This window comes from Phalacrocorax carbo, chromosome 8, assembly GCF_963921805.1.
Source record: "Phalacrocorax carbo chromosome 8, bPhaCar2.1, whole genome shotgun sequence".
Lineage (NCBI taxonomy): Eukaryota > Metazoa > Chordata > Aves > Suliformes > Phalacrocoracidae > Phalacrocorax > Phalacrocorax carbo.
Window position 1 is genome coordinate 17208487 of NC_087520.1, and position 12569 is coordinate 17221055.

Genomic DNA, 12569 nt, shown 5'->3' on the forward strand with positions numbered 1-12569 from the left:
AGTCAATTGCAGGTCTGACTTACAAAATGAGATGTGATGGTAAGAAATGACAAATATAAAGACTCTTAAAAAAAAGATGATGTTGCACATGCATTGAAGCAATGACTGCAGGACAAATTTTAAGTGGTTTTATACTATCCATTTTTGGCCTTGTTTTGTATCAGTAAAAGGGCAACAGCATTAAGAGCATAGTTACATGATGTACATGGGTCTGCTGCTCCTTTTCAGTAGGCCTGAGAAATCACATACCTGCAAAGCAGAGAACATATAATCAGAGTGAGGAGCCAGAATTTGGAGCTGCCTGTGGACCTCAGCCATTTAGGAGCATTTGTGTGTTAAAAACAAAATCTCTGATGTTGATAATGCCCAGACTGGTAGGCAGTGAACAAGAGAAAGCTGTAGCTAAGTCAAACGACTCCTTGTCTTAAAGTAATTGAAAACACTTCCTTTTCATTGGTTATTTTTCAGTGGCCAATTTTACAGTGGGAGTTATTAGAATAATTTAAACTTCATGTCCCAAAGGCAAGTTGCTGTTGACAGATCAGTATAAGAAAAATGGGTAAAACCAAACAAAAGACCTGGAAGCACTCCCCGCACACACCTTTCATTCTCTGAAGTGCCACTTATCCTAAAATCAGAGCCCACAGTTGTATTAAAGATGAAATGGCCTGCTCTTTGGAACCCTGTAGCAGAGCTTCTGAGCCTGTACTGAGCATGATCAGTATTGGGAACCTGTGTCAGAGTGATTTAAAACTATGGCAGCATCTTGAAATACACCATGTTCGTTAACTATGCACCAGTGACTGTGGGTTTTAGTTACTATTTTAGCATTTCTTGGATGCTGAGGAACTGAATACAACCGTGTTTAAAAAAATAATCCCCCAAACCAAAATGGGGCCCTTGGATATCCCAAACTGTTCTTCCCTCACTAGCATTAACTGGCTATTTTTGGTTGGATCTTTTTTATTAAAAAAAAAAAAGTGTGATAAACCAGGATCTGACTGAAAAATTAATGGTATGTTATACTAAGATACTACAGTTCATAAGTGCAAGATGTTAATTGGGTATTCACAAGGTATTAATTTTCTAATAAAAAAAGAAGTCACGAAAACACAAGAATCTTTACTGGATTGTCCAAATTTACCAGCCGTGTTACAAGACTGACACTCTGCTGTGACGTTACTCACAACATTTACTGTTTTGGTATTATTTCCTCATAATTTTTGTCTTAAGAGCTAGAAAACATATCTCAAGTCATTGTATGACTGTGGTGGTAGAATTAATCAAATGTAATATGTGATTTCAAAGGGGACAGATGTCTGGAGATCCAATGTCAAGATTCCGTTCTGCGCTGTCATCTCCCTAACTGTGTAAAAGAAGTGCTTCTGGCGTCTGGCCCTTGGGCAGCTTACCTTCGCTTAATTGCCGAGGTCTACTGCATTTACTCTCTGCCACAATCTCTATCTCGTCGTGTCATTTTCATGTTTGCTGAAAAAGTCTAGGCCTCTTAAAGGCCTAAGAGCCCTAGTTTTCTTCTCAAAGCTGAATTAGTAAATTATTAATAATAAAACTGTACAAACAATGAAACAGCAGAATTAATATGATTTTTGCTAAGCAGCCCTGTTAAATGACCACCTTGCTTTGCTACATCCCGCCCTGTATCCCGGCAGTGCATGTGGGCATCTTTAGCCCCTTCTCCTGAGCAGCTCTGCGCAGCCATGAGCTGCCTGGGCTCCCGCTGGCAGGAGCTGGGTGCGTGGGCAGCCCCTGGGAAGACCCTTGGTGGTGTCCTCGGGGCAGCAGTAATGTCGTATGTATCCAGAACGTTTCTGTCCTGCGCTGTGGATAAGAACCAGAAGAGCAATAACCCTGCCTTGTTGTGTTGCCCTGTAGAGTTTTGTGCAGCCCTAAGGCTGAAGCCACATTTTAGAAATATTGGTAGCTCCAAACAAATTTTGTCTGTCTTTGACAACTGACAGCTGATATAATTTTTAATTTTAAGGGATTAAGCATTCTCTGTCCTTCTTTTATAAGTTTTGGTTCTGTAATGAATTTGTTACTACACGGAACATACGCATGGAATCATTTTCAGGGAACAAACCCAAACCCCGGTTGCATGCTGCTATATTGATCAGCCGTAACAGCTAGCCTGTGGAGGCTTATTTGTTTTTCCTTCAAAATGAGCATAACTTATGTGCTATTAGTTCCATGTAAGTAATACCATGATGGTACATGAGCCTATGTAAACATTGACCTTGCTTGTAGTGTGAATCTTGACGTGTGCCTCTGACAGCAGGGCCATCGGGGGCTGGCCGTGGTGCAAGTTTGCGGTGCTGCTGTCCTCGGGGAAGGATGCGGGCACAGGGAGCCTTGCCCCTGAAGGCACGCTGTCCTTGTGTCTCCCTTAGAGCACCACATGGGCACGCTGAAGGGAAGGACAGGTCTCAAGGTTTGATTGAAGTGATGGCGACAAACATGTAAATAGAGGTAGCTTCCAGCCATTATTGCAGGTCAGGGGTGGAAAGCAGCAGTTACTTAGTGATCCTATTCCACCTGCAGCAGCTCAGTGGATGCTAACCTTCTGCACCTCTACCCTATGCTCTTTGTACATTACAAATTTCTACTAATTATTAAGATTAAATATCTGCATATTTTCTTCCATAGAAAAAGTGCCTTAGTTTCTGGTTTTCCAGTTTCATAGAAACGTCCCTAATTATATGACGTCCTATTAATTCCTAATATGATTCCCTGGTATGATTTCCTATTAATAAGGTGAATGCTTAGTAGCATTTTGGAATTAGAACTTTTCTGTACATGTGGTATTTGGTACTTGTCAACCGAAAATAACAATAAATAAACCAAAGATTTAAGTAAGTGCAAGCCTTCTGAAAATGTAAAAACCACTATGGTAAATAACTTTCATATTCTCTAACACCCATTTTATCTTCCTCATTTCTTCCCCTTTTCCCCTCTGGGGCTATGGCAGAGGAGAACAACAGATGGTTATCAGTCAAGAGTAACTAGGGAAACCGCAAAACCTGCCCCAATTGCTATGGAGACAGCCATTTCTGTGCTTGGTATGCACTATTTGTTACATCAGCAATCAGAGAGAGTTAAAAAAGGAAAAAAAAAAAGTGTTCTAAACCCCCTGATATTGAAAGGAAATCTTGGGTTTGTGTGTATTTATTCTTGTGGGAAGAGGCAGGAGTAGTCTACATGTTCATTTGCCACTTAGGTTTTGTATTAAGCTAATAAGATGTCTATTTTTTGACAGCAACATTTTGAATTGTGAGTTAATATAAGAAAAAAAAACTTAAATACTTAATACTTTTGAAGTCTGCAGAGTAATTATTTATACACAACTCTGCCCCTCTAAAACAGATATCCCTCCCTCCTTATTTAGCAACCTGGCAACATAGGTCGGGTATGAAAATTGAAGACAGAGAATATGGCTGTGCCCAATTATTTCCTGCAGATGAGCTGTTTCAACTGTAACTTTTGGCAAAACCACATCTTTAGGAAACAAACAAACAAAATAAAAGGCATATTGGAACACTTTTAAAAATCCCAGAGGGAGATTTCAGCTTGATCACAGCATTTGTGTCGTTTGTGTTTTGCACCACCAATTTACTTCACTTGAGAATTATATTTTTTATTTTAATACTGAATTTAATGTACCAGTTCTTTAATTTTTTTAATACAAGCAAGCTCTTAGGGAATGATTTTAGTAAAGCATCAATAAAGAATAAAAATTAAACACGAAAAACACATTAAAAGCTACTTTGAAATAACTTTCTATTATTTCAATTTAATTGAGTTTAATATTAATTCAAGGGACCATCTATTACCTATTGCTTCCTTATTGTTTTAATTTAAGGATAAGGACTTTAGTTTGGTAGGTGAGAAATTTTACATAGATGTAGTATTGGTGTCACTTTCCTTTGAAATTTTAACATTCTCAAAGTTATATAAGGACTGGTTTGGAGGCTGGACAATAAATGTGATAGAGCGTATCTGTAATTGCTACAGGTTACTGAAGAGCTTCAGTGCTAGGGTGTAAACTTTACAGGAAAGTGGTGACATAAACACATCAGTTTGTATTAGAAAAAATGTCCAAACGGAGGTTACTTTGGAGATGTAGTTAAAATTAATTTTTTTCTGACAACAATTCTAGGATAAATTACAGTGAATTTACCTTCCTGTGAAATGGCTATTGAAAACTCCTAACATACTTTAGTAATAAAGTACCTTTAATATGGATACTTTTGTTTAAATATGCAAGTCTTTTATTAATGAGGATATGGCACTTATTTAATCTCAGATCTTTAACATTAGATATCTGTAACAGTACCTGAGTAATTTCATATCTGTTACAGTAGTAGACCTTTCCTAAATATGCAACTATTCTAACAGTTCTTTTTATGCTAAATGTGTAAAATATGAGAAACAAAGAAATCTGAAAAGGATTTATTACAGTACTTGTTATTAAAGGCCTTTATTGAAATATTGAAGTAGATTCTGGGCAAAATATCGAAAGAGATTATAGTAATTAAACAGTGTAATTAAAAACCAGATTAACGCTTGAGCTCTGCAGTGGCCTCAGTAGTGTTTGTAAATGGAAAAAAAAAATCCCTCACTGAAACAGATGAAGTACAAAACACTGATTATATAGTTCATTACTGTGAAATGTTGATGCTTGAAGGACCTCTTCTTCTGAAATGTGAGTATGGCTAATTATAGAAAAAATATTGAAAGCCTTTATATATGGCATCAGGCTAGTTGGTGTACTATGAAGAAACATTGCTAGTAATATAAATGTAGGGTTTTAAACATTAACATTTAATGTTAGTAAAAGATTAGATTATTTCAATTTTGGAAAATTTCATCCTGGATGAATTCTTTAATATTTTAAAACAGTTTTTGGTTGGTTTTGTTTGTTTGTTTTTTGGTTTTGGGTTTAGGTTTTTTGTTGTGCGGTTTTTGGTTTGTTTTTTTTTTTTTTTTTAATCTTAAATCTAGCAGCATGATAAAAATTATATCAGCCTTGTTGCTGGGAATTTTATCTCTCAAATGCATGTGAAAACTAAATATTCCTTATTATTGTGAGCAAAACCTCCAAGCCTCAGTATTTAAAGGATTATTTGAAATGCCAAAAGAATATCAACATTGTAAAATCCTATGCCTTCCAAATGTTATTTGAAATTTAACTCTCATGTATGATAGATAATGTAGAAATCTAAATGGATAAGTCAGAGTTATACTCTGTCAGGGTAATTGTGTTTTAAACAGTTAAAGCAGTGTCTTGGCCAAACCATAGACTGTCCACTGATGTAAATCTGTCAGGATGCACCGTTATTTCTCATTTCATAGGAAGGTGATTCGTGCCTAAGTTTTTTTCTTATTAATATCACTTTTAAAGATAGACAGTGATCAATCAGTTGCAAATAATTTAGTCACATAATTTTTCTGCTTTTCAATAAAAACTGAGACTAGCTATTGAGTCACAGTTAGAGTCAAATTATAATACCACCTATGGCATTATGTATTATAGCTTTACCATATGAAAGACACCTTTTTAACAAAGATTTTTATAAATTCTCGCATTTGTGTCACACCTCACCTAAAGCCCATATACCCATTCAATATTTTCTTTCCTCAAGTGTTTTGCTCCATTCTCTGAGATCTGCTATTGCTCTTTGTATCTGTTAGCATTGTCTGGTTGCTAATTGCCCATCATGGAAATCTTGGATCCCTGGAGCCTCTTAGGTGAGGTCAGAGTAGGTAATTCAATCACACGTGAGCTGCTGGGTTTCCCAGACAGGGATCTCAGCTCGCTGACGTTGGAGCAATAGCCCTTCTGACAACGTCACCGAGCCCGAGTCCAGTGCTTTGTGTCTAATGCATGAGAGATTCAGCATTTAACCCAAGCACTTTAACCCAAATAAAAGCTAGATATTTATCTGACTTTGCAAAAACTTGGAAGTTCAAAGTTTGGTCCTGTTTGTTTGTTCATGCCTTGGCTTGTAGCTCTTATAATTGTGCGATACATGTTGTAAGGCTATTTCACACAGCGTGGTTATTGTGGTTTCGTTCATCCTTTAGCCTTTTTTAAATGTAGAAGCTTGCTTTTTCTGTGTGAGAACCCTTACAGCTTAGTGCTGTATTCCTTAAAAAGGCAGAAGGAAACACAGGTATAAAAAGTGACTTTGTCCATTTTAAAATTGTGTTTTAAATCTGACTTTGTATTGTCTGACCTTTTTTCACCATTACATTACACCATTACATGCATAACATCCTGCTTGTAATATTGAGGAGAAGATCTTCTAGAAAAGGTATGAACACTGACAAATAGAGACGGCACTTAAACCTGAATAAATGCTTCTGCTGGCTGAGACCTGAAAGCCTGGAGCAGCTGATCAGTGTCTCAGGTAGCAGTGCTCCATGTGTGCACAACTGATCCATTCAGAAGGCAGTGGTGAAGAAACGAGAGGTGTCTCGCATGTTCCTTAAGGAAATGTATGTGCCAATTCTGAAATGCTGATTTTTTTTTCCCTTCTTTTTTTAAAGTTGAATTTTTGCTTTCTCTGCATATGGTTAGTTTTATTCAGGTAAGATGTTCTTTTCAACAAATGTTAGGCATGTCTATCCTGTGCACTGGAGAGCTGCATGCACAGCTTACCCACTTTTGAGTATGTGATCTGGCTGCTAGTCTGATTAACAGGATTTTTATTTTGCCTTCACGAGTATAAAAGTATGTGTTTAATACCTGTCTTTGCCCTTCTGTAAGGCTTTACCTGAAGTTTTCTCAAAACTTTAAAGTACACAGTGTCTTGGAAGGAAGATATAGTTTAGACGTTAAAACTCTCAAATCTCTTGTCTCTGCTTAACCACTCACCAGGGTGCTGGAGAGATGCAAAGACATAAAATTTCCATCTTTACACATTGAGACATAAATGGGGAGGTGAAGGGTCTTAAACACAGTCATGCCTAATTTAAAGACAGCTAATAGTTCTGTTGCTTTTGAGAAGAAATTCTCATGCTTAAACACAGATGTGAATGTTTTCGCATGATAAATATCAGGAGACATGATCTCTGCCTGTTACAAAGAAGCAATAAATATGTGGATGTCTCCCAAAGACTGTGCAGCTTTAGTTTATGGGGCATGCAGAATCAGGGTGTATCTTTAATGAATATTTTCCCTATTTACTGACTATCCTGCTAAGTTCATGTCTTCTGGGTGTCTGGATTAATCATACAGACTAAACTTGGTTGTCAGCGCTAGCATGACTGGACCTATACAAATATGATTAAGATTGCCATTCTGCTTTTTCAACAAAAATCAAATCTGAAAGAGCTGCGTTTTTGGTTTTTTGTTTTTTTGTTTGTTTTTTTTTTTTTTAATACACCGCATATGACACCCTTTAATCAGAAGGCTTTGTTACTCACACACGGTTTATTTGCTTATTTTAGTGTATTTGGCAGAAAAATCGATATTATAGTATAACTTAAATGAAAATAGGTAATAATATATAGTACTTCCTGTAGGAGAAGAAGGAGAGGTGATTCTCAAGTTCCACCTGCTTTCTCTTTGTCATGCTAGCACTTGCCGACTTTATGCTTAAGAAAGCCAACTGAAGTGTAAAGTCCTTAGTCATGCAACTAGATTTACATTTGACTCATTTTAAGTTTATTCCTCCTGAAATCTACCATCATTTCTGTTTGAGCAACAAATTTCTAACAGCCTACACAACTAAACAGGGATCTCGGAAAAAGCTGCCACTATCTACACACACACACACATATATATACAGTTGCATGCCAGTTACATATGTATAGCTTTTAGCACCTTTGCTAGGTGGTGGGAGAAGCAGAGAGAACATAAAAGAAAGATATATGTGTATACTTATATACCTATGTATATATACAATGCATGAACTCTTACGCTACAGAAAAATCCTTTTTGGATGATTGTACATCCCGGTATCTGTCAGTATAGGAGACATCACGGAAGTTTAGCCGAATTCAGCATGTTCTCCAGTGTTATGAGAGCAATGAGAAACCTCAGGTGGGCTTTATGCTTACTAAGCTTTTTAGTAGACCTTATAGTGTGTATGGTTTTTCATGCACTTTAAACCACAAAAAACCTGATGTTCATCAAGGCCAGACTACATTATGAAGGATGAGTTTCTCACAGTCTACAAATATATATGTGTTCAAGATATTTAATGTTAGTAGATCAAACTCAGTCTTTACAGGGGTGCATAAAGATTGTATTTGCCATTGCTTCACTTAAACCTCTGTATTTCTCTTTACCCCAAAGACACTTTGGTTTGGTTTTTTGTTTTGTAATTATACTGTAGTGCTCTGTTTGTGCTTTGTTGTTGTGTAATGAGATAATTGTGGCAAACATCTATTTAGACAAAAAAATTAGGTAGAGCAAATTATTGGAAAGAAATTGGTAAACTATGCAAATATATACGTGTATGATATTTGCAATCTCTGAGTAGATATTTATTATTTTGTAATAAAAACCAGAAACTGCAATGAAATCTCGGTATCTTTGTTCATGATACTTTACATCCACAGGACAATTGGTGCCCCCCTCACCAAATCTAAAGTATATGCTGTGCAAAGGGCAGTATAATATAGAGTTCGGAACCTGCTTCTAATTTTTCATGATATGCAGATATTGTACTTACACATGGTTAGGTACATAATTTTATTTCTCTAAGTGTAAAATTTAAAGGATCAGATGTCAGGAAATGTAATCACTGAATTTTAAATTGCAACTTAACTTTAATTTTCTAAGCAAGAGAGACAGATGTAGCTGTACTGCTGTAACCACATACATTGTAAGATATATTTAAATCATGCGTATGCAGGGAGACAAATGAGAGAACTCCACCATCCAAATATTAAATTACACATTTTGAAGTAAAATAGTGTTTTAAGCGTACGTGTGTATAATGCTTTCTGTCACTGGATTGCACTCCCTGATGCAGTTAGACAGAATCTGTATTTAGTCAGAAATCCTTCAATAGAATGGGCTACCAGATGGGACCAGTAACAATGCAGAGAGGCATCGAACCACCACAGACATTTGCTGCTTAGAATAATAAAAAGACTATAAAATTAGATTAGTTGAGTCTAATTTGGAATTGGTATATTCCCTATGCACTCTCACAGCTCTTGGGCAGATAAAGCCTGGAGATTTAGTACTGTCAGGACAGAGGACTCCAACTTCCAGTAAAAGAAAAAAAGGCATTCTGGGAGGTCACGGAGGGCAGCACAGTGACCTCCAATGATTTACAGGCCTTTAGCTTAATGAAATTGTTTCAGTGACATGACGGTAAAAGCTCATAATGGATTGGATGCCCTAATGTAATGAAATTACTCCCTTCTGCCTTTAAAAAAAAAAAAAAAAAAAAAAAAAAGGCGCAATTAATATTTACTGAGACCTGACAGGCTTCAGAGTGCGGTAGCGTGCAGCGCTGTCAGACAGCAGCGAGCAGAGCCAGAGCAGCGTGGCAGCTGAGCAGCCCTGCGCCGGGTGGCGAGCAGGCGCTGCGAGGGGGTGGAGGGACACCTCGGTGACAGGGAAGCCCCAACCTGGCGCTCTGAGGCAGCTCTGCCTGTACTGGCCAGCCTTCATCCTCTCCCTTCCTTTCTGCAGGCAACTGGACAACAACCAGATCAGCTGCATCGAAGATGGAGCCTTCCGAGCCCTGCGCGACCTGGAGATCCTGTGAGTTGACTTGGTGCTGTGCTGGGGTGGCGGGGGGGGTGGCTCTCCCCATGCTGCAGTGCTGGGTGAATCTGGGGGCTTGATATCCTTCCTTCCCACCTCAGACCGGTGGTATAGGTAGCGAAGAGAAATCTCGCACTTCCCCCAGGCTGGGGTTACTGCTAATTAAACCACAATAGATGACTTCTCCGCTACTGCTCCTGAGGAGAAGGAATATTGCCGTGCTTGCTGCTGTCTGGAACAGATGGGGTTCAGCAGTATTCCAAGTGCGTCCGATGTATGCTCTGCAGCCAGAAACCTGGCCAGGTCTGCATAATGTCGAGTAGCGGATGGGTAACAGGTTCGTGGGGAACAATATTAACAGATATCTGATTATTGCCCTAGACAAAAAGCTGTTTAAAAGGTGCTTGGTCTGTAAGAGGGAGGAGAGACAGGCGTTTGGCAGGCTTGTTCAGTGCAGTCATTGGCTTTTGGGGAGGATCCTTCTCTGAGGGCTGAAATAACACCACGTTGTGCTCTTCATGTACCACAAACTTTACACATTGGCTGTTAAAGCTGCAGCACAGACCAAAAACATAAAAAAGGAGTTGACAGTGAAAGCTGACTCCAACAAAGAAAAAGCACATTAGATTTAGAGCACTGTCATTGTAATGCAAAATCCATTATTACCCAGAAATCAGTATCTGAGCAGATAATTTGCTTATTACTAACAGTTACTTGTTAATTTAGAGACCTTTTCTGGAACAGGTTTTGACTATATGAACTGATACAAAGCTTTCCCTGTTACCTGAAAGTTAATGCCACGAAGCTGAAAGTGTTAATGCCTGTGAAATCACACAGTCCTAAGCCAAAATGGAGAGGGACTGGGAGGGACCCCTCCAAAATTCAAACCCTCAGCATCTGAACTGGAGTTAATGCTGGTCCACCACTGAAACAGTATACACTTAAATACAGCAGGGAAGGCCTGCTCAGACTGCTGAATAGCTTGTCCTAAAATTATATGGTATGAAACAGCAAATGGGAGGCGGTTAAAGGAAGCACCTGCCTCACACAGTCCTGGCACCTGGAGATTCTGCAGACTCGAGGCATTGCCTTTGCTTCTGAGAACAGGCAATACAACAGGCTTTATAGACAGTGCTGTGCCACACACCACAGTTGTTTTTGAATATGCATGTGATAATATTGGGAATTCTTCCCCAACGGCTCTACCCACCTTGGACTGATGCTCAAAGGAGTTTTGCCATCAGTTTCAGTAGAAGCAAGTTCAGCTTTCTGAGAGGCCTGGGAGCGGTGGCTGTGCATATTTGTCTGCCACAGGCATCTGAGATAGCTTTGGCCCCTCTCTCTCCCAGGCTAGGATATTGATTTTGATCAGAGAGTGTGTTGCTCATATTGCAGTAGGTATCTGCAGAGTTTCTTATCTGGAAACTTATGTTATCAAGAGTATTGTTGGAATTCTACATTAATAGCGCTTTTCAGGAAAAGTGATGAGTTACCACTATAAAGTTTTCCTTGTCTGCCAAATCGAAAAGTCTACTGTGTGGTGAATGAAAGGAGGAAGGGAAAAAAAAAAAAGATAAACTCCTATAAAATTGACCTTTTTTTTTCTGATAGACTGATTTTCCATATCCGCAAAGAGCGAATCCTCCACTGACAGTAGACTGTGCTATAACTTTCACTAAAATGGGCTGGACAATAAATGGAATCTTTTTTTTGTAATATACCGAATTCGGTCGGCTCTGAAAAAGTTGCTGGGAATGAACTCCTTCTCCCCAGGATGTAGTAAATACTGAATTAGTTTATTTACCTCTCTGCTGTTCATTGGTTAATTCTATGCTGATTATTTGTGGGTGGGAGAAGAGAAGGATATATAAAATACACCATAATCAGTTCTTTAATGCATTTTTAATTTTCAGCACAGACATACTGCTACAGGAGAAATCAGTCTTAATTCTAAAAGATGAGAAAACAGATTGATAGTATCTCTTTCTACAGGTATTTTTCTTGCAGTCACAAAATGTGAGTTTTTTACTTCCAGTATAATCTAAGGTTTTTTCCGAGTTTTTTTCCAAGTTTTTCTTCAAAGAAAGTTTGATCATTTAAATCTCACTATCAAAATAAATTTGCTTAATGCCCCAGAGAATATAATATCTTCAGTTGTAAACCAGTCATAAATGCTAAAAACTTAAAGCTATTTGAACCATCGAAGAATATTAACATGTGAAAACAAATTTCATCAGTTCAGAACCACTATATATTTTATGCAGATATTTTTTAACCTGTAATGCAGTATGTAGAAAATATTTAATGGGTCTGGCAAAAATTAATAATTATCTGTTTGAACAATTTGCAAGAGTACCAAATAATGTATTTCTTCTTTATCGTACTGAAATATTGTGACCTTTCTGATATCAAACATTTACATTTCTGTATCTTTTCTCTGCACACCCACCTGCCCACAGAATTCTAAATTCTGTAGAAAACTCGGGGCAAATACAAAATGCTTATCATTAATAAAAAAAAAAAAAGACTTAAGAACACACTCTTTAAAACCACTTTGATTTCTGGATTGCGCTTTTCATTCACCTTGAATTCTTCAAAAACCGTGATGATTTGGTAGATATAGGATCAGAAGGAAGTTGTGCAGTTATCCTTCAAAATGAAAAACACTCCATAGTCCATGTTACTTATTTCTGCTTGTCAAGCAAGCTGTTTTCATTTACTACTTTTATTTTCTTTTTCCTGTGTTATGAATAAATTCCTATACCAACAAATAGCACAGAGGCAGAGATGAAAACAAGACTGAAATTTGTGACTGATTTCA

At 37.8% G+C, this 12569-nt stretch overlaps 1 protein-coding gene across 4 annotated transcripts in view; it reads left to right on the top strand.

Moving 5' to 3' along the window:
- The window catches only part of SLIT3 (slit guidance ligand 3), a 547888-nt gene that overhangs the window by 302153 nt on the left and 233166 nt on the right, over positions 1 to 12569 (top strand). For all 4 annotated transcript variants that reach the window (XM_064458932.1, XM_064458933.1, XM_064458934.1 and 1 more), the window contains one exon: positions 9674 to 9745. In XM_064458932.1, coding sequence (XP_064315002.1) covers positions 9674 to 9745 — 72 coding nt within the window. The remainder of the gene's footprint in view (positions 1 to 9673; positions 9746 to 12569) is intronic.